The 23371-nt window shown below is 48.2% G+C and overlaps 1 protein-coding gene across 1 annotated transcript in view; it reads left to right on the forward strand.

Annotated features, from left to right (window-relative positions):
- LOC147737100 (uncharacterized) overlaps window positions 1–23371 on the forward strand; it is a 143102-nt gene that overhangs the window by 36286 nt on the left and 83445 nt on the right. Inside the window, 4 exon segments of the mRNA XM_086922841.1 lie at window positions 6132–7130; window positions 10035–10189; window positions 13071–13130; window positions 13286–13345. Of these exon segments, the coding sequence (XP_086778967.1) occupies window positions 6132–7130; window positions 10035–10189; window positions 13071–13130; window positions 13286–13345 (1274 nt within the window).

The raw sequence follows: 23371 nt of genomic DNA on the forward strand, positions 1-23371 counted from the left end.
GACCTCCATTGAATTAGCTAGTCGATTATTTATGACTGCTAACCTGTCTGCCCAACATTATAAAACTATTTTTTTTTATATATGACACCTCATAAGATTGCCAAATGGGGTGGTGGACAGGAGGGGAAATGCTTTCGCTGTGATAACCCTGATGTAGATGTGATGCATATCTTCTGTACGTGTCCACTATTAAAAGAATTATTAGAGCATGTTGATAAATTTCTAACTGCTATTTTGGAAACACCTATTGATTTGTCGCCTACGCAGCTTTTGTTGGGTGTAGAGATGGGGGTAAATGCTGATAGTGTACCAAGGAATGCTATATATTTGAATTTTTTAGCAACAGCAGTATTAAGGCTATGTATAGCTTCAAGCTGATAACAAAGGGATCCCCCATAGTTTGAGGCTTGGAGGGCTAGGTTCTAGGCTAAATTTAATTTAGAGTATAGTTTGTATGCATTAAAAGGTAGGCGTAAGCGAAAGCTGGGCGTACAAATTTGGGGTCCTGTTTTATCTTATTTGGATTTTTGAATGGCAATTTTTTTGTTGTTGTGTTTAATTCTATGTACTAAAGTTGGGCATACCAGAAGAAGTCGATCTGCTATGGAACTGTCCGAGTTAAATGTATATGCTTAAATGTGGTGTGATGGTTAAGACGCATGTACTCACTATACTTTAATTTGTTTGTACTCTTGTGAGTTGAATACTCATGTATTGCTAATAAAAAACAAAAAACAAAAAAAATAAACATAGGTGTGTCAGCAGGACGCCACTCCACTGACCACGATGCAAAGATCTCAGGCTATTGATCCTTACAACAGGGTGCATTGCCATCACCGCTCAAGCTGTTAAACCCATGATAGTCCTCTGGCTTAAATAAGGGAACACTTGGTGTGACCCTCCAGGTCACAGGGCCGGTCCAAGACCGCTCATAGTCCCTTGTTAGAAGTTGCACAGTGCTGGAGTGGCAGAAAAATCTCATGTTATTGTTTTTATTAAACTTTGTGGTATATTTACCCCAGCAACATGCAGTCACAAGTTTGACGCCATGGACAGGGGAGTTGCCACGAGGAACAGATTCGTCTGCCTGTCAAACCACATGCCATTCACTATTTCATAGTGTTTTTCTGCTTTTATTTACCACTTGATTTAAGCAGGTGGTAGATAAATGCATGTGGTTGGTTCGGGGGCGATGGGTGAAGCAGGGGAGGGGAGGGTAAAGAAATGTCTAACAAAGGGAAGAATTGTGTGTTTCTCCCAGTTTGTATAAAAACAGCATAAGTCTTGGCTGCTTCTGCTGCACCCAGAGTCTTGTGCGTCTTTTCAGTCTTATTTTCCTGTCTGGAAAAAAATGGTGTCCTGTTTTTTTGCACCCGGTACATCCAGGTGCAGAAAAACCTAACAACTGATAATCAGGTGGAATAAAATGAGCACATGAAAGTACTCCTTAATTTCATTGCCCTCGATTCATACTCTGGACCATAGTTGAGGGATATGTCTAGGCATAGTCCTCGCAGCAAACAATAGATTTGTGTGCGGCAGAGACCAGAACTCAAAAGTCAGGATACCAGATACAAGTAGGTGGTAACTCAGGGCAGGGGAAACGCCTGTTGTCCATGGAGGGGAAATTCCCGTCCCAGAAATCTACATTAAAAATTAATTAATAGTATCCTTTTTAAAATATCTGTTTGGTGCCAGTGCATATGACTTTAATTTCTGCCTTTGGGATTCAATGTTACAAGTCCATAGGGTGGACTTGTAACATCAAGCGGGCCAAGGCGACTTTTATACAAACGTCCCTGCTGCAGGCGCCTAATAAATCTCAAGCCCTGTTCAAAATTGTCAAGGACTTGTCTCATCCGGTTTGTGCGGCTAATTCGGTCCGGGCGTCACAGGCTCTGTGCGACTCGTTGGCTCTTGCCTTCGAGGAGAAGACCGCTAAGATTCTGGAGGGCTTAACACATCCCGTATCTGCGGAGGCCAGCCTGGGAATGGCCTGTCTAGTCGATCTTGTATTAGTGTTGCCGACCGGGGGCTGGGAGCTCTGGCTAGCTCACCCAGCCGACCGCAGACGATCGGGGTGGGAGCTCCGGAGGAGCAGCCCAGTCGACCCCAGACGTGCATTGTTGCCTCTGATCTGGGAGCTCCGGGCAGCTCACCCAGTCGACCCCAGCCGATCGGTGTGGGAGCTCCGGTGGAGCAGCCCAGTCGACCCCAGATGTGCACTGCTGCCTCTGATTTGGGAGCTCCGGGCACCTCACCCAGTCGACCCCAGCCGATCGGTGTGGGAGCTCCGGTGGAGCAGCCCAGTCGACCCCAGACGTGCACTGCTGCCTCTGATCTGGGAGCTCTGGGCAGCTCACCCAGTCGACCCCAGCCGATCGGTGTGGGAGCTCCGGTGGAGCAGCCCAGTCGACCCCAGACGGCTACCGCTGCCCTTGGGCCGGGAGCCTCGACCATTTTACCCAGGCTATCCCGGCTGAATTTCCCCCCCCCCCCCTTCCTTTGAAGAATTTTGTAAGATTGCTCATTCGGTGTCATCGGGGTCTCCGCTTGATCCGCTGCCCCCCAAGTTTTGGAAGGCCTTTCATGCAGAACTTCTTCCGCCTCTGTTTTCGATCTGCCTCCAATCCTTGGAATCGGCGTCGGTGCCAGAAAGCTGGAAGTTAGCAGTGGTGTCGCCTCTGCTAAAAAAGCCAACTTTGGATCCGGCCTGTTTCTCCAACTACAGGCCGATCTCCTTGCTTCCTTTTCCGATCAAGATCCTGGAAAAGTGGGTAACTCGCTCTCTCTCTGGCTTCCTGGAGAACATCGGGTGGTTCGACGAGGCCCAGTTTGGCTTCCGCCCTGGACATGGGACGGAGACCGCGCTGGTGACCGTATTGGACAATCTGCGTTCGCGTGTCGACAGTGGTCGGGCAGCCTTTTTGGTGCTGCTCGACATGTCGGCCGCGTTCGATACGGTCTGCCATCGGACCCTGGTCCGGAGGCTGGAGGAGTGCGGGGTCACCGAGGGGGCTAGAGACTGGCTGATTTCATATCTTGGTGGTAGACAACAGTTGGTCTCACTTCCGCCTTTCAGCTCTGAGCCAAGGAAAATAGGACAAGGGGTTCCACAAGGCTCGGCCATCAGCCCGATACTGTTCAACCTGTACCTCCGCCCTTTAGTCCAGCTAATAAAATCTTTCGGTGTCTCGGCATTTAATTATGCCGACGACACCCAGCTGGTCTTCTCCTTGGAAGGGAATAATGCGGTCTCGCTGGGCACCTTCCATCGCTGTATGGCAGCCACAGCGGACTGGCTACGAGCTAACTCTCTGCAATTCAACAGCTCGAAGACGGAGGTGCTCCACTGTTCTACTGATCGTATTCCGCGGGCACTGCCCGAGAACTTCTGGCCCAGTACCTTTTCCGAACCAGTGCTGGCATCGGAGTCAGCACGCAACCTGGGGGTAATGTTTGGCCCTAATTTACAACTTGACATACACGTCAACAAAACCACTGGAACGTGTATGATGCTGCTACGCATGTTACGCAGAGTCCTGCCTTTTCTCCCTGTTCATGCCAGGCCGGAAGTAGTCCGTGGGACCATATTAAGTCGGCTCGACTCCTGCAACAGACTTCTTTTGGGGGCCCCAAAAAATTTGATAGGGAAGCTTCAGCGGGTGCAGAACATGGCCGCTAAGCTGGCCCTTTCCCGGCCCAGGTCTAGCTCTTCCACTCTTGCGCTACGAGATCTGCATTGGCTTCCGGTAGATCTACGGGTTCAGTTTAAAGCGGCATGCTTGGTGTTTAGAGCTGTACACCTTTTGGGCCCTATCCCTCTGCAAAATATGTTTGCATGGTACTCGGCCCCACGGCTTTTGCGGTCTTCGTCGGCTCACCTCCTGGTGGTGCCAAGGTTTCAAAGAGTGAGGATGGGTGGTCGCTCTTTTAGCGTGGCTGCAGCTAAATTATGGAACTCCCTCCCACTCTCTCTAAGGAGTCACAAGGACTATCTTCCGTTCAGGAAGGCCTTAAAAACGCACTTATTCCCTAAATAATGGTTGCGCGACTACTTCAGTCAAAGTGCACGGTTCTCTGATCAAAGCGCCAGGATGCCCTTTGGGTGACAGGCTTGCGCTCTACAAATATATTAAATAAATAAATAAATAAATAAATAAATAGGGTGCATGTATCCTTTGTGAGCTTAATAAAATGTTGAAAATTCTATAAATCCTCACTCCTACATCCACGTACTCTCAGGCTACAATTCTACACTCTGCTCTGTATGAAAACCAGCTCAACATTTTCAAAATTCTGCAACTCTGCATTGATTTGGCTTGTAAATTATATTTTGGGAAATTTTCATGTATTAACTATTTAATTTTAATACTATAGGTGATTGAAATTACTGACGAAGAAAGCAAGATTTAGCACCAGGCAACTGAAGTCTGTGCCTTAAGAAGGATTATTTTGAAAAACTGAAGGACATCCAGCATTCTATGTTTAAACAATTTCCAAAATCTAAGTGTGTCGAGGAAGTGGGAGCTGAGGAAAGTACTATACTGTAAGTGAAGTCTCTAATTTAGCATTTCATTAACCCAGAGCAAAGCCATATCTGTGTACAGAATAACCTTCATCTAAAACATCATGTAATTCTAGAGAGGAAGCACACACTGCATAAAAAGAAAGTTATAACAAAAGGTTTCTTCTGCAGACCATCAAAGAAAAGACGCTGAGAGAAGAATCTGAAGCTGACACGTTAACAACCGAAAGATTGGAAAATCACCTTTGTTCAACAACTGTTTTTAACCAGTTACACAAGTTTGAGACTATCTGACTCTGGGTAGAAAACCACGACCCACTCTGCTCACTCTTGCGAAAACCTTAAAAATTCACCACTTTATTGTGTTAATGACCATCTCAGATTGTTTATTTTTTATTGTGTACTGTTCTGTATTTCTATGTAAATCGCCTCAACAGTATCTGCTGTGAATGAGTGATATGTAAAACTGTTAAATATAAAAATGGATTAAATGAGCACAGTTGCGATATAGGTAATGTAAATAAATCCTCGTCTTCAGAACTACAAACCTTAACCTTACACCAAACATAGAAAGGGTAAAAGGAACTGATGTTCTGAGACTCGTGATCCACAATAGTACTGTGCACGTTCTAACGCTCTCAGTTACTGCCATTACGTCAGTGCAAAAAGGTACTTATCAGTTTAATTAATAAATATCAGACTAACACCTTATCACTGCATTGCTAAGAACCTATACAAATAGATTTGAGAAAATCTTCAGTCACAAAATAAGTTGCTGCCGGATAGGCTATAACCTAAAGACTATTATCTGCTAGAAATATTTCGACAGGTGTTACAGGGCTGCTTCCAGACATAGTTTGCTCAATTCAAGTGTTAAAAAGATTACACACAATTTCTTTTAGAGATAAATGCTGAACATTATCTAAACAAGCCTAACTCTAAAATCGGGTTCACTCTTACTGTGGCATATAAGCAAGAGAAAACTAAACGTAGAGATATTAACTCTAGGAATACACCTTATAAAAACACGGACTGTGAGAACAAATTCAGTGTTCAAAACCGCCTCAATCAAGGCAAAATAACCTAAGTCGGGGGAAAAAGTTACATGTGCCAAAAAAGATACAGCCATAAATCTTATCTCACAGAATTTGACACAATGCACACTGGGGGAAACCACTCTCAGTGCAAAGTATGCCAAAAAAGTTTCAGGCGTAAATCTTATCTCACTGTGCATATGAGAATCCACACTGGAGAAAAACCTTATCAGTGCTCTGAATGCCAGAAAAGGTTTAGTGTCAAAGCGAGTCTATATCTACATGCATTAACCCACTCTGGGGAAAAACCTTACCAGTGCGCTGAATGCCAGAAATGTTTCAGTGACAGAAGAGGACTTACTATACATACAAGGACCCACACTGGGGAAAAACCTTACCAGTGCTCTGAATGCCAGAAATGTTTCAGTGACAAAAGAAGACTTCCTGAACATACAAGGACCCACACTGGGGAAAAACCTTACCAGTGCTCTGAATGCCAGGAAAGGTTTTGTAACAAACAAAGCCTTTCTCAACATGCAATAACCCATTCTGTGGAACAACCTTATCAGTGCTCTGAATGCCAGAAATGTTTCAGTGAAAAAAAGAGTCTCACTCGGCATACAAGAACCCACACTGGGGAAAAACCTTACCAGTGCTCTGAATGCCAGAAATGTTTCAGTGACAAAAGAAGACTTACTGAACATACAAGGACCCACACTGGGGAAAAACCTTACCAGTGCTCTGAATGCCAGGAAAGGTTTTGTAACAAACAACGTCTTTCTCAACATGCAATAACCCATTCTGTGGAACAACCTTATCAATGCTCTGAATGCCAGAAATGTTTCAGTGTAAAAAGTAGACTCACACGGCACATACGAATCCACACTGGGGAAAAACCTTATCAGTGCTCTGAATGCCAGAAATGTTTCAGTGTACAAAGTAGACTCACACGGCACATAAGAATCCACACTGGGGAAAAACCTTATCAGTGCTCTGAATGCCAGAAATGTTTCAGTTTAAAAAGTAGACTCACACAGCATACAAAGATCCACACTGGGGAAAAACCTTATCAGTGCTCTGAATGCCAGAAATGTTTCACTGACAAAAGAACTCTTTCTCAACATACAATAACCCACACTGGGGAAAAACCTTATCCATGCTCTGAATGTCAGAAATGTTTCAGAGACAAACTCAGTCTCACTCAGCATATAAGAACCCACACTGGGGAAAAACCTTATCAGTGCTCTAAATGCCCAAAGGATTTCACACTTAAATCACTTCTAACTGGGCATGTGAGATTCCACACTGGGGAAAAACCTTATCAGTGCACTGAATGTGACAAATGTTTCAGGGTAAAAAGCAATCTCACTCAGCATATAAGAACCCACACTGGGGAAAAACCTTATCAGTGCTCTGAATGCCAAAAATGTTTTGGGCAAAAAAACAGTCTCATTAATCATATAAGAACCCACACTGGGGAAAAACCTTATCGGTGCTCTGAATGCCACAAACGTTTCAGTGAAAAAACCAGTCTCACTCAGCATATAAGAACACACACTGGGGAAAAACCATATCAGTGCTCTGAATGCCAAAAATATTTCTGCCAAAAAAACAGTCTCATTAATCATATAAGAACCCACACTGGGGAAAAACCATATAGGTGCTCGAATGCCAGATATGTTTCAGTAAAAAAGGCAGTCTCACTTACCATATAAGAACCCACACTGGGGAAATACCTTATCAGTGCTCCAAATGCCAAAAATGTTTCAGCCTTAAATGTAATCTCACTAAACATATGAGAATCCATACTGGAGAAGAAAAGTATCAGTGCTCTAATAGTCAGAAAAGATTCAGAGGTAGAGATAATTTCAAGCGCCATAAGAAAACACACCATCAAAATATTTTAGTGCCAGAAAAGGATCAGTTTTAAACACAATCTCCCTCTACATGAGCAGACGCACACAGGGGAAAAACATTACCAATGCTGTGAATGCCAGAAATTCCTATCTGATAGGCACAGCCTCACTAATCATAAGCGATTCTCCATACTGATGAAAAACTTTATGAGTGTTCTGAATGCCAGAAGAGCTGCAGAGAAAAACGCTATCTCACCATGAGAAACTCCACACTGGAGAAAATCCTTATGCCAAAAAAGCTAGTATCTGAAAGACAGAATCTGAAAGAAACACGTTAGTGTTAGATTCCTTACCTTAGAATTACCCCCAGGCGTCAGACTGGATACGGAAAGTTTTTCGTCAGCAGTACCCCTGCGCGTCGGTAGGCGTCGTCTGCGGCTCCGTGTCCGTCGTCGGTGTCGTGATCGCCGGAATGATGTCGCTGGAGTACTTAGACGCCGCCCTCGTGCGCTGACGTCAGTTCTTCTTTTTTCCGCGCCAGCTAGCGCAGATCCGGGAAGAGCACGTACCTTTAGTCATTTTTTACTAACTTTTTGGACATTTTTGTCTATCTTTGTCGAGTCGACTCGACTCCTGGTGCCAGTAGGGATGCCCGGTTTCAAGCTGTGTGACGCCTATCACCGACTGATGTCTGTTACCGACCCCCTCCGCCGGTGTTCCTACTGTTTGGGGGCGACCACGATGACAAGTCGTACTCCGACTGCCGGGCCTTGACGTCGAAGGCTAGGCGGGAGCGTTCCCGTAAGCTCCTCGAGCTCCGGCAGTCGACTTTGTGCCGCTTGAGGTCCCAGTCGGGGATGAAGTCGAGGAACTGGTCGCGGAGCCGCAGTCATCACCGATCATCCGGATCCAAGTCCTCGCACTCGGGTAAGCCGAGGCATGTCAAAAAGAAGCAGTGAGGACTCCCCTCGCCACTCACGCGGCTCAGGAGTCGCATCCTGTCCCACACCCTCTGGTTCCTGGACTGAATGCGACTCCGGGCGATATTAGAGACTTCCTCGTAGCCAAGAGGACTCTCTTCCCGCCGTCGACACCTGCCGGCGTGGCTTCGGGCCCGCGGGTCCGACTGGGAGTCCTAACTTGCTGGCGGCTTCGGCCCCGGTGCCGTCAGCAACTTCGGTCTCGGCGTGCAGGACCCCGTGGGATCCAGGCCTGGATCCCGGTCGACGCCAGTTGACCTTATGACTCCTCCGCTGGTGCTGACCCCGGCGCCATCCTCGGACAACACCGTCTCAGGTTTTAGCCCCAGTCCCGGTTCGGCGTCGGAGCAGTGCCGTCCCCGATGTCGATGGGTGTGAGCCCTTCACCTATGACCCGGCTCTGTCATTTATGCAAGTGTGGCTCACTGGTTAGAGGAGGCAGACCCTGAAGCAGAGGTCAGACCCGGGACCAGGGTTCAATTCCCGACGCGGCAGGGTCTTGAGCCCAAATGTCCACGGACTCGACAATTCTCGCTTCGGTGCCTACTCGAATCACGGGTTCACACTCTGCAATAGCTTGCTTAATCTCCACTACGGCCTCCCAGCGGCGGGAGGCCTGGCTTTCACCTTGGGGATGCCCAGTAGGGATAATCTCACAGGGAAAAGCCAGGACGGGTTCCCAAAGCAAGCGCCTTGAGACCTATCGGTGATAAAGCACTATATAAGAACCTTTGACATTTGACATGCCTGTTAATCAGGACACGGATCAAGGGGAGGACTGGGAGGGGTCTGAGGACCCTCTGGGTCAGCAGTGCCGTTTAAGTCGGGACTGGACAGATGAGCTGGGGGATGCCAGTGGTCTAGCCACTTCGCCTGACACTGGTTTTCTCTCTCCTCCCTCCGTGACTACGGAGGAGGGGGCTACTTATGCTGTGGTGTTGCGCAGGGCGGCCAAGGCCCTAGCCCTTGAGCTCCCTGCAGCAGCGTGAGGACTAACTTCCTCACCGAGGTGCTTCAACCGCCAGTCGTATATATATGGGGGGGGTTTACCCAAAAATAGTCACTGGGACCTGGGTTGAATGAGTACTGAGAGAAAGGGGTCCCAGTGTGGAAGCAACAATGATTTTACCATTTCACACAAAAAAAATTCAAAAACAACAAATGAATCCACATTGTTTTAATTCACAATGAGGATGGGTATAACGAATATACAAAGTATCGTAGGTTGTACAGTGCCCAAGTGGGGGGGGGGAAGTGATTGAGTGAGGATGGTGTGGTACGGGAGTTGTGACAGTAAAATCAACCTGAGTAACAAAATTACATTTGTATGTTAATTCAAATACAAAAATAGGACCAATGGTTCAATGCAGCAGTATATACATGTCATACTCCAGAAGTGCAATTAATGTCAAATTAGGTATGGAGTTGACAAATATCGGGACAGTTGTCGAAGTTTCGACCCTCAATGTAACGCAGGGATTAGTGCAGCCCTTGCAGCAGGGTCTTCATCAGGACATGGAACTGGGCGGGCAACCTAATGAATATATATAAGTTCTATTAATAGTTCAGGCCCCAGTCCCTTTCTTTAATTATCAAAACTACGGCTACCAGCAACATCATTATAACCCTTTTTTAGGAAAACGCCAAGCACCATGGCGTCCATCCCGTGGCAGAGGCAACAACTGGCGAGGTGGCCAGCAACGCGGCCAACAGAATACGAACAATTGGGACGGAGGACGAGGCCAGGCCCCGAAGCAAGTGCACTTTCAACCGGAACAGCATGGGGAGAGGGTAACACGCAACAAAACCTACCGATGGTATACACTCCTGAGATCCTGAGCCCCGTTATCAACATATCTCAACACAACTTGAACGAGGATGAAATCAAAGTTCTAAACAAAGGGTTATCATATGTACCGACCCACAGACCTGATAACTTTACAATACGAACTGAACTCTTCAAGTTCTTTCGAAAAATACGGCTGAAATATTTTTTTCGCAATTCTGATGCACGGTCCAACCCTTCATTGACAGGATTACGAACACCATCTACCTTTGTACCGCATGCCAGTGCCATGTCACACAAAATAGTGGCCTATGAGACCGTTGTTTGGAGAGATGTGCAACAAATTCTGGATACAAAATCATTCACAAAGTACAACATCTGTAAAACTGAAAAGTTGGCCCTGCAATCACTCGCCCGCAACAACGATGTGGTGATTAAGCCAGCGAATAAAGGCGGCGCAATTGTGATCCAAGACATGTCCGACTACGAGTCCGAGATCTTGCGCCAATTAAACGATGGGACCAGTTACCAACTACTAAGATCGGATCCATCAAAAGCCACCACCATCGAAATTCAGCAGCTGACGCAAGCTGGCCTGGACCAGGGTTTTCTGTCTGAACACGAATTTTTATATCTTAATCAAAAACATCCACGACTGGCAACCATTTATACTATACCCAAAATACACAAAAGCATGGACCACCCCCCGGGACGCCCCATAGTCTCTGGCTGTGGGTCCATACTGGAACCACTTGGGAAGTATATCGATTTCTTCATTAAACCTCTCGCAGAGTCTACTCAATCATACCTGCGTGACACCATGCACACTATAAACATTGTCGAGAATCGATCCTTCGACCTACAGTGTCAAGTACTAGCTACATGCGATGTGGTATCGCTCTACACCTGCATCCCTCAACAGGAAGCTTTAGCTGTGATAACCAGGTGTCTAAACCAACGACCTGCTCCAGTGCAAGTTCCAACAGAGTTCATTGTAGCTCTTCTGACGATTGCAATGACAAAAAACCTTTTAATATTTAAAAATCAATTCTATCTTCAGATCTCTGGCTTAGCGATGGGGGCTCCCTTCGCCCCAGACGTGGCAATTCTATACATGGCGGCATTTGAAGATGATACTGTACTAAACAACTCCAATCCATTCAGAGACCAACTCAGTCTCTGGATGCGATATATTGACGGCATACTGTTAATCTGGAGTGGCGACACTGAGGTATTATCATCGTTCTTCATATGGTTGAATCAACAATCACCCCATCTCAAATTCACAAGCCAATTGGACAACAAAACTATCAATTTTCTGGACATTACCATCTACGAGGAGTCTGGAACCTTATTCACTTCACTCTATCGCAAACCTGCTGAGAGGAATTCACTGTTACAATATACCAGCCATCATCCTCGCGCACTCCGTGACAACTTGCCATTCGGACAGTTCCTCCGTATCCGGAGGAACTGTTCCAACAAAGATCACTATTTCAAGGAATCTCAGGACCTTGCGAACCGTCTTCAAGAACGGGGCTATCCTAGACGGCTAGTCAAGAAGTCAAGGAAACGTGCCTGGTTTTATCTAAGAGATGAACTACTCACTCCAAAAGACAGGACAGAGGAACAAAATAACAGGATTGTGTGTGTGACAACGTTTTCGACTAAAAGCAATCAAATCAAACGCATTGTAAACCAACATTGGCAATTGATATCCGACGATGTCAATCAAATGGCTACACCATTACATGCTTTCAAAAAAGCCAAAAGTGTGAAGGATTATGTAGTGCGGTCCTTTCTACCAAGTCCTGATGACCCCACCATTACCTCATTATGGAATCTTCCACCAGTTGTTGGCCACTTCAGGTGTGGCCACTGCAAGGCCTGTGACACCACCATACCAACAAAGGAATTCGTACATCTCCAACACAGAATCAAACTCAAATTCCACAGCAATTGCAATACATCTAACATCATCTATGCAATAGTATGTCCATGCAAATTGATTTATATTGGCCAAACCCAACAAAAGGCTAAAGTAAGAATTCTCCAACATATGAGCAGGATCAGATGTATGGTCCAAGGCGCCCCACTTGTAGACCATTTCAAACTCGCGGCACACCCCCCAGATAGTCTCCGGTGGGTGGTACTAGAAAAGGCAGTTTTGGGACCACGAGGTGGTAACATTGCTAGTATTCTAAATGTACGCGAAGTAAAGTGGATGCTTCTTTTTAATTCTATCCATAATGGACTCAACGAACAGGATAGCTCTTTTTCCCAGTTAGCAATATTACCCTAATATGTTCCTATGTAACTGACTACCCTGGGGTGGTAGCATAATCCTGAACTGATCTGACTCAGAACTGGCCTATACCCTCATGTGAGAGGTACGCCAAAAATAGCTAAAATCGGTTAGAATTAGTTAGATCCTTAAAGATGCTCCTCTTTGATTGGTTGTTACACACTGCAATGGCTTCACCAATGTGTCTGGGGAATTCTATATCTAATCCTTTTTGCAACTATTGTCTGTGGTTTTTCTATGTCTGATTAATCATCATTTCATCATGTCAATGACCTTTTCGGCTATTATAGAGCACTTCAAACGAACTCCATTAATTGCCGCTAAAGTATTATAATCGTACTAAACGCGCAGTCTTTTTTCAATGTCTATTCATGACCCATAGTCACGTGACACCGTTCCCTAGTTACTAACCTAACCAGGAAGCTCGTCTTGCGATTGCAGACGCAGACACGAGCGGGAGTACATGCCCGATTAAGTCGGCGTTCGGTGAGTTCCATCCGCCCTGCCACTCCAGCTTTTGAGATCGTGATCTCCGATGAGATCCTCCATTCACGATAATTTTTTTACTTATTGCCTCACAGATACCACGGAGTGATCCCCTTCAGACCACCTCTGGACTTATTGCCGAGCTACCGCATTAGGTAAGCGCCCTTTTCTCCACACGTCTCTGGTGTCGAGTCACTCCCACGGGACGGTGCTCGGTGAGCCTCATCCGCCCTGCCACTGCAGTCTTTGAGATCGTGATCCCCGATGAGATCCTCTATTCACGATCATTTTTTAACTTATTGCTTCACAGATACTACGGAGTGATCCCCTTAAGACCACCTCTGGACTTTTTGCCGAGCTACCGCATTATGTAGGTAAGCGCATGTTTCTCCACTCGTCTCTGGTGCCGAGTCACTCCAACAGGACGTTGCTCTGTAAAGTCTAACTCAATGTCTTGTTCCAGATACGGCCAAATCCACCGCCCGCGGGCCGGTCTCGACCTCCACCGCTCTCTCAATTTCACAAAGTGAGTACACAACGCTTGTGTATATGATGACCGGTAATCCATTTTGAGCCTCTGAAAAGAATAACAGTATGTTTATTCTGCTGCTCTCAGAACCTTCGGTTCCCACAATTCTAATTTAATTTGTCTCCCACCCTTATTGATGAATATGACCCACGGCGATGAAAGCCCCTCACAGGAAGAGCAATAATCATAACGGTATGCTCTTTGTTGATGTGTGCTTTTTGTTACATCTCACAATTAAGTTGTGTCCCACGATTATTTTGAACTATTAATAGAACTTATATATATTCATTAGGTTGCCCGCCCAGTTCCATGTCCTGATGAAGACCCTGCTGCAAGGGCTGCACTAATCCCTGCGTTACATTGAGGGTCGAAACGTCGACAACTGTCCCGATATTTGTCAACTCCATACCTAATTTGACATTATTTGCACTTCTGGAGTATTACATGTATATACTGCTGCATTGAACCATTGGTCCTATTTTTGTATTTGAATTAACATACGAATGTAATTTTGTTACTCAGGTTGATTTTACTGTCACAACTCCCGTACCACACCATCCTCACTCGATCACTTCCTCCTTCCCCCCTTGGGCACTGTACAACCTACGATACTTTGTATATTCGTTATACCCATCCTCATTGTGAATTAAAACAATGTGGATTCATTTGTTGTTTTTGATTTTTTTTTGTTTGAAATGGTAAAATCATTGTTGCTTCCACACTGGGACCCCTTTTTCTCAGTACTCAACCCCCAGGAAATGTAAATGTAAATTGATACTTGTATAGCGCACTACTCACCCGCAAGGGTCTCAAGGCGCTTGTACGAATACCGCTGTGGAACCCATCCTGGCTTTCCCTGTGAGGTGTTCACTCCTGGGCACCCCCAAGGTGGAGGCCAGGCATCCTTAGCGTTGTGGGGGCCGTTGTGGAGATTAAGCAAGCTATTGCCCAGAGTTGCAGAGTGGGACTCCATGATTGGAATAGGCACCGAGACGAGAATTATCAGGTCCGTGGAATTTTTGAGCACAAGACCCGCCAAGCGGGGAATTGAACCCTGGTCCCGGACTAGACCTCTGCATCAGGGTCTGCCGCTCTAACCATTGAGCCACACTTCTCTGAGCCAGTCAGCTCTACGAAGCCTCTGCTGCCGTTTATTGAGGCCCTCACTGACTTTCTGATGGGCACTTGGTCCAAGCCCTCCACAGTTCTCCCTGTGGATCAGTACGTGGACCGACGCCAACGCCCGGCTCCGGGCGACCCCTGCTTTCTGTCCACCCACTCCACCCCCGGGAGTCTGGTTATCCAGGCCTCCACGTCCCAGACCGCATTCCCGACCGCTCTGCCATATCAGGAATCCAAAAGGCTAGATCAGTTTGGCAAGAAACTGTTCTTCTCGGTCAGCCTAGGATTGCGGTCCATTAACACTTCATGCCTTTTGGGCTGTTACACGCTCTCTCTGTGGGATACGGTGGCGGACGTGCTACCCCAGTGTCCGGCGGAGGCCCAGACACAGCTCGCCCAGGCTGTCGCTGACGGCCGAGACGCAGCACGGTATTCCATCCGATGTGGACTTGACACCACGGACTCGCTGGGCAGAGCAAATTCAACGACTCTGGCGATTACTCGTCACGCCTGGCTGAGGTTCGCCAGTTTTTCAGGGGATGTCCAGAACACACTCATGGACATGCCCTTTGATGGCCGTCTCCTCTTTGGCGACAAAGCAGATAGCAAGCTTGAGCACTTTAAGGACTTCAGGGCTATGGCCAAGTCCTTGGGCCTGTCGGGCCAGCGCCAGCAAACTTCTGCTTTTCGTCTCTTTCGTGGCCACGGAAGGGGCACCCCCACACGTTTGTACAGCCTCAACGCGGTCGCGGACGTGCTGCCCGCCGTGGTGGAGCAGGGGGTCAGAGAGCCAGTCAGTCCACATCAGCTCCCGCAGCTTCTGCCTTAAAGCCTTCCTAGTCTGAGCTTTCAGGCTCATTCCACGCCAGTCGGAGGCAGGGTTTACCATCACGTACTCCACTGGCGTTCCATCACTTCGAACAGGTGGGTGCTGCAAATCATCCGAAGGGGCTACTCCCTCCCCTTTGAGGCGACCCCTCCAGCCATGCCACCACAGTACCATGTCGGGGGATCACTTGCAACTTCTGCGAGAGGAAGTTACGGCCCTCTTGGCCAAGGGGGCCATCAAGCGCGTTCCTGGTCCAGAAGTAGGACGTGGTTGTTATTCCCACTACTTTCTGGTTCCAAAGAAGGGCAAAGGGGGCCTGTGCTCTATCTTGGACCTCAGGAGCGTCAACGGCTCCCTCCTGAAGGAGAAGTTCAAGATGCTGACTTTAGCTCATGTTCTGGCTGCCGTAGACCCTAGAGACTGGATGGTAGCGTTGGACTTGCAAGACACCTATTTCCATATTCATGTCCTGCTGGCCCACCGGCGATACACGCGGTTCATGGTAGGCCACGAGCACTTTCAGTTTACCGTGCTCCCCTTCGGCCTTACCAGTGCACCCCGGGTATTCACTAAAGTGATGGCAGTGGTTGCAGCTCATCTGCGCAGATTAGGGGTTCCAGTCTTCCCCTATCTTGACCACTGGTTGTTGAAGGCGGGCTCGCCCCAGACAGTCATCTTCCACCTCCAGAGTACGGCCGGCCTCCTGCACTCGCTGGGGTTCTCCATCAACGTGCCGAAGTCACACCTGAGTCCCTCTCAGAAGATCCTCTTCATCGGAGCGGTTCTACACTCGGCGCAGTTTTGGGTGTATCCCCCCGAGCAGCCGGTTTGGGATATTCAGGCTCTGTTTCCAATCTTTCAGCCTTTATCCAGAGTTTCGGTCAGAATGACCCTGCGGCTCCTGGGGCTGATGGCCTCCTGCATCCTGCTGGTACATCACGCCAGGTGGCGGATGCGGGCTCTCCAGTGGGACCTGAAGTTCCAGTGGGCACAGCATCAGGGCAACCTGACTAACCACGTTCTGATCTTGAAGGGCACTGCGAGACAGCTGCAGTGGTGGCTCATGGACTGCGATTGGGCCAGTGGCAGATCCCTCTCCCTTCCCCAACCGGAGCACACAGTGGTGACGGGTGCATCCCTCCTGGGATGGGGTGGCCACATGGGACAGGCGGAGATCCGAGGCCTCTGGTCTCCGGCTCCATATCAACCTTTTGGAGCTGCCGGCGATCCGACTTGCACTGAAGGCATTCCTTCCCTCTGTCCGGAGAAGTGTAGTGCAGGTGTTCACGGACAACACCACCGCCATGTGGTACTGCAACAAACAAGGCGGGGTGGGGTTGTGGACCCTATGTCAGGAGGCTCTGCGCCTCTGTACATGGCTGGAATATCAGGGCATCACCCTGGTGGATCAACACCTGGCAGGTTCACCGAACACCAGGGCGGACGAACTCAGCCGCCGGTGCATGATAGATCACGAATGGCGTCTGTACTCGGACGTGGCGCAAGGTCTCTTTCAGCAGTGGAGAGAGCCTTGGTTAGATCTATTCGCCACCGAAGAGAATGCGCAATGTCTTCAGTTCTGCGCGTAGGAATTTGCAAGGTGGCACTCGCTCGGCGACGCTTTTCGTCGCGAGTGGAGTTGCGGTCTGTTGTACGCCTTTCTACCTATCCCACTTCTGCCCAGAGTGCTGAAGAAGATCAGGCGCGACCGGGCCCAAGTCATCCTTGTGGCTCCGGATTGGGCACAAAGATGCTGGTATCTCGAGCTACTCAGAATGTGAATCGATTCCCAGATTCGACTGCCTCTTCAGGAGGACCTTCTGTCGCAGCAGCAGGGAACGTCCACCACCCGAACCTGTCCAGCCTCCACCTTCATGCGTGGAGATTGAGCAGCGACAGTTGAGGCCATTTGACTTGCCTCCTGAAGTCTGTGATGCTGTTCTGCCAGACAGGCTTCCCCCCACAAAAACGGTATATGCCTGCAGGTGGAACACATTTGTGGCATGATGCACAGCAAAGGCTGTGGATAATCTCTCTGCCCCTCTTTCAGAGGTTTTCACCTTTCTTCTTTCTGTCGCCCAGCAGGGCTCTGTCCTGGGCACTATCAAGGGCTATCTTTCGGCCATTTCAGCCTCCTAGTGGCTTCCTGGTCAGCCTTCTATTTTCAAGTTCCTTGTTGTAAATAGATTCTTGAAAGGCATCACGCACATGTTTCCTCCTGTTCCTTTCGTGATGCCTCAGTGGGACTTGAATCTGGTTATTACCCTTTTGATGTGCGCTCCCTTTGAGCCACTTCATAATTGCCCTCTCCGTCTTCTGACCCTAAAAACTGCTTTCCTGGTTGCCATCACCTCGGCCAGAAGAGTAAGTGAGCTCCAGGCTCTTAGCCTGCTTTCCTCTCTGTCCATCCGCACAAAGTTGTTCTGAGGACTCGTCCTTCATTTCTACCCAAGGTGGTTACTGCCTTTGCTCAAGCCTGAGATTGTGCGAGTTATGTATCATTGGTGAACTGTAGCTGCTCTCACATCTGTGGTCTTTCTATCACACCAAACAGACCGGTTCCCTTCCTGTAGTTAGTAAGGTTACTGCCTTTCACATCGGACAGACCATTACCATGCCCACCATCTTTCCGCCTCCACATCCCTCGAAAGAGGAAGAGAGGCTCCACTGTCTGGACCTAAAACGTGCGCTCTCCTTTTACCTGAACCGCGCACAACAGTTCCAGGTGGACGACCAAGTCTTTGTTGGCTAGGTGGGAGCTAAGAAGGGACAGGCAGTGCACAAGCGGACCATCTCTCGTGGGTCGTTTTGTGCATCAAGATCTGTTATTCCTTGGCTAAAAAGGAACCTCTTGTGGGGCTGCGCGCCCATTCCACTCAGGCTACAGCGGCTACTACTGCTTTGAGACGGGGAGTCCCTTGCAGGACATTTGTCAGGCAGCTACGTGGGCCTTGCTGCACACGTTTGCCAAGCATTACTGTCTGGAGAGCCAAGGCCGGAGAGACTTCTTCTTTGGCCGTTCTGTTCTCCAGGACTTCCTGGTGTGATTTTGGTTCGCAGACCCACCACCGGGGTTGGTATTGCTGGGGTATCTATTCTAAGGTAAGGAATCTAACACTAACGTGTTTCTTTCAGATGCACAATTTACTTACCATCGGTAACGTTATATCTGTAAGAAACATTAGTTAGTGTTAGATTCCTTACCACCCCACCCATCCTCCCCGTTTCTGCAAACCGATATCTAGGGTTCAGGAATTTCCCTGTCAGGGCCCTAGTTTCATGGTACCAGTGTCTGTTTCTTGCATGGCTCTGCGTTCCTGGCGCGGAAAGCTATGTACAGAACTGACGTCAGCGAGGGTGGCGTCTAAGTACTCCAGTGACGTCATTTCGGTGATCACGATGACGGACGCGGAGCCGCAGACGACGCCTACCGACACGCAGGGGTACTGCTCACGAAAGTCAAATTCCACCAAGCAGTTCCAGCGCCTGTTCGTCGTACCAAACAACTGCAGCCAATGAATCCTGGGCTCGCTGTCAAACAAGTTCTAATGTGACTCCTGATGAGCCCATCGCCATTGACTGTCTTGTCTGTGAGAAGCTGCTCCAGCCCTCCTGTGATGGTGGGCCGGAAGACCTTCACCGCCAAGTGAAATGCTCGCAACTCCAACAGCTTGATTTGGAGTTGGGTATCTGCCGCTGACGAGGGTTCCCTAATCTCTGTCTCCCATTCCAGAAGAGATACATGCGTCCCTGTGCCAGAAGTAGGTCGTGGTTGCTATTCCCACTACTTCTTGGTACCCAAGAAGGACAAAGGCCTGCGTATTATCTTAGACCTCAGGGACATCAACCGGTTTCTCCGGAAGGAGAAGTTCAAGATGTTAACCTTGGCTCAGGTCTTGTCTGCCCTCGACCCTGGAGATTTGATGGTAGCGTTGGACTTGCAGGACGCTTACTTTCACATCCGCGTCTTGCCTGCCCACTGGCGCTACCTACGGTTCATGGTAGGCCACAAGCTTTTTCTGTTTACCACGCTCCCCTTTGGCCTTACCAGCGCCCCTAGGATGTTCACGAAAGTGATGGCGGTGGTTGCAGCTCATGTGCGCAGATCAGGGGTTCCAGTCTTCCCCTATCTCGATGACTGGCTGTTGAAGGCAGGCTCGCCCAGGCTGTCGTCTCCCACCTCCAGACTACAGCGGACTTCCTGCATTTGCTGGGGTTCACAGTTAACGTGCGGAAGTCGCACCTGATTCCCTCCCATAAGGCCGTTCTGGCACAGCGCAGTTTTGGGTCTATCCTCCGGAGCAGCGAGTCCAGGATATTCAGACTATGATACCAAAGTTTCAGCATCCATCCCGGTTTTCTGTGAGAATGACCCTGAGGCTGCTGGACCTCATGGCCTCCTGCATCCTGCTGGTGGATCATGCCAGATGGCATATACGGGCTCTGCAGTGGGACCTGACGTTCCAGTGGGCGCAGCACCAGGGGAATCTTTCCGATGACGTTCAGATTTTGGAGGGGACTGCAAGTCAGTTGCAGTGATGGCTCACGAACCAGGATTGGGTCAACGCAGATCCCTCTCCCTTCCTCAACCTGAGTTCACAGTAGTGACGTATGCTTCACTCCTGGGATGGTGCGGCCATATGGGAGAGGCGGAGATCAGAGACCTCTGGTCTCCGGCGGAGTCCAGGCACCACATCAACCTTCTGGAGGTCTGGGCGATTCATCTTGCACTGAAGGCATTCCTTCCTTCTGTTAAAGTAAGAGTTGTGCAGGTGTTCACGTACAACACCACCGCCATGTGGTACTGCAACAAACTGGACAGGGTGGGGTTGTGGACCCTATGTCAAGAGGCTCTTCGCCTTTGGACATGGCTGGAACATCAGGCCATATCTCTGGTGGTTCAACAACTAGCAGGTTCACTGAATGCCAGGATGGACAAACTCAGTGCCTCATGGATCACAAATGGCATCTTCACTCGAAGGTGGTGCAAGGTCTCTTTCAGCAGTGGGGAGAGCCTTGGTTAGATCTATTCGCCACTGAAGAGAGCACGCAATGTCAGCAGTTCTGTGTGTTAGAGTTTCCAAGGCGGATCTCGATCGGCTACCCTTTCCGTCGCGAGTGGAGTTGTGCCTGTACCATTTCTGCCAAGATTGCTGAAGAAGATCAAACTCGACAGGTCCCAAGTCATTCTTGTGGCTCCTGACTGGTCACGAAGAGTCTGGTACCCCGAGCTCTTGAGCATGGCCATCGATCCTATTGTTATCAGATTTCTGAAGTGCCTTACTCCTCTCTTCCCTCCTTCTCCTTTCGTAATTCCCCAGTGAACTTGAATCTTTTCCTCACTTATCTTATGTGTGCTCCCTTTGAGCCCCTACATAATCGTCCACTTTGCCTCATTGGAAGACTGTTTTTTTGCTTGCCATCACCTCTGCTTGCAGGGTGAGTGATCTTCAGGCTCATCTTCCAGACCTCCCTTTCTTGCTGTCCATCCGGACAAAGTAGTCCTCCATATAAGCCCTCTTTTCTGCCCAAAGTGATTGCCTCTTTCCACATAGGTCTCACCATCGCTTTGCCTACCTTCTTCCCGCCTCTGCACCCGTCCAAAGAGGAGGGAAGATTCCACTGTCTGGACCCAAAACGTGCGCTGTCTATCTACCTTGACCGCACTAATGACTTCCGGGTGGACGATCAACTCTTTACGGATTATGTGGGCACCAAGAAAGGTCAGCAGTGCACAAAGATGCCATCTCTCGATGGGTCGTCCTATGCATTAAGATCTGTTATTCTTTGGCTAAAATGGAACCTCCAGTAGGACTGCGCACCCACTCTACCAGACCAACGGCAGCCACTACTGCTTTGGGACGTGGAGTTCTGCTGGTTGACATCTGTCACACAGCCACGTGGGCATCCCTCCACACGTTTACTGTGGATTACTGCCTGGACAGCCAAGTCCGGAGAGAGGGCTTTTTCGGCCATTCTGTTCTCCAGGACTTCTTGGTGTGATCTTAGTTTGCAGACCCTCCTACGGGGTTGGAATTGCTGGGGTATCTATTCTAGGGTAAGTTATCTATAACTAATAGTCTCTTTCAGATTAACTAGTTACTTACCTTCGGTAATGATGTATCTGTAAGAGACATATATTAGTTATAGATGCCTTACCACCCCACCCACCCTCCCCATTCTGCACACTGACTTATAGGGATAGGGATTCCCTTGCAGGTCCCTAGTTTTGTGTACCAATTGCCAGTGTCTTGCATGGGTCTGCGCTTCTGGCATTGAACGTTGTGTCAACACTGTGGTTAGCGCTCAGGAGTGGTGTCTAAGTCATCCCGGCAACCACAACGCCGATGACGGATGCGGAGTCGACCGATGCCACCTACCGACACGCAGGGGTACTGCTAAGAAAAAATTTCTTCGGATCCAGTCAGACGCCTGGGGGTAATTGTAAGATAAGGAATCTATAACTAATATATGTCTCTTACAGATGCATCGTTACCGAAGTTAAGTAACTTGTTCGTTTTGTGCCTGCCAGGTATGGTGCATCAATTGAGGGCAGATAATGAACAACATTAAGATATAAAGAAAACTGGGTGGGTGCCAGGGCACAGCCTTGGCAAACACCTTAATTGATAGGAAATCGTTCAGTCACCTGGCCCTGGGTTCTCCAGCGAACCTGGGCATAATCGTGGATATCTTCTACCTGAAGCCGGTCTGAAAGGAAGATACGTTGGCCATAGCAGCAGTCCATTCCTCAATCTTTGCACAGTTGATCAAGCTGATCAGCCTGTAATTGGCTGGATGGAATCTATCCCCCTTCTTATATAACGGGACGACGTCCGCTCCCTTCCAAGAGTCTGGTACTGGGGCACCACTGATAATGGCATTAGTTAAGAAAAGGTTATACTAAGACAATTAATCTCTTTCTAGACAAAGGATATATGCTGCAATGCTGTCTAATCCTGGAGCTCTACCTCTGGTTATTGCATCCAGAGCTGCGGATGTCAGCCAGGTCAAGGAAAGGGCCAGGTACAGCTATAAAGTAGTCTGTTTACACAGTCCTCAGCACAGTGTTCGGCTCATTAAATGGAGTTACTGAATAAAGATTGTAGAAATGATCTTCCCAGGTCTGGGGAGAAATTTTATTTTGCAGAGGTGAAGCAGAGACTTTGAGAAGTTGGCCTGATATATGATAAGGGCTCCCGGTTTTATGGTATTTATTTTTTTGCCATTTCCGTATGTATTTATCCATATTTATTTTTGGGACATTATTTCTGTATTTATCCACATTTATTTTTGCCACAAGCAAAATACAACGGTACAGCTAGTATTTTTCCACATTTATTTAAAGTGACACTGCACTCTAACTACACAGGGAGAGCATTGAGTAACACCAATATAGTAACAAGCATATGATCATCCTTCAGTGTTAGCAAGTTTTTAGTTTTTTTTAGTTTTTGTGGCATATATATTTGTATTAAAAAATAAAAAAAATCTGTTGCACCAGTTTGCCAGAGTCAGACCTATTGACTTTGCCAGTGCTTGTTTTCCTTCAACGTTATATGTTGCAGTAAATAGCTGGACTGCAAGTGAAGTGACATAATCGTAGTCTGGCCAGGTGTGGTTTTGAACTGTGGATGACAGATGCAGTCAGTAGGACCTAGCCAGGTGTGATCTTGTTCACTTTTTATCCTGCCCAGCCCGTTCTGGGGATTGAGAACGTCGTGGTGAAAAATGGCTGCATTCTTCGGCTGCCATGCAGATATTTGCAGCCAAGGATAATACATTATTAAAATACCCTCTGATTCCCTCACGTCCTTGCTGCTGAAATAGCTCATACGGTTAAGCGCCAGCTGCTGAAATCTATGTTCACACTGCTATTACGGGTTCCTATCCTGGCTGGTCCACTCAGCCTTTCA

The sequence above is a fragment of the Lissotriton vulgaris genome, chromosome 1_1, assembly GCF_964263255.1.
Source record: "Lissotriton vulgaris chromosome 1_1, aLisVul1.2, whole genome shotgun sequence".
NCBI lineage: Eukaryota > Metazoa > Chordata > Amphibia > Caudata > Salamandridae > Lissotriton > Lissotriton vulgaris.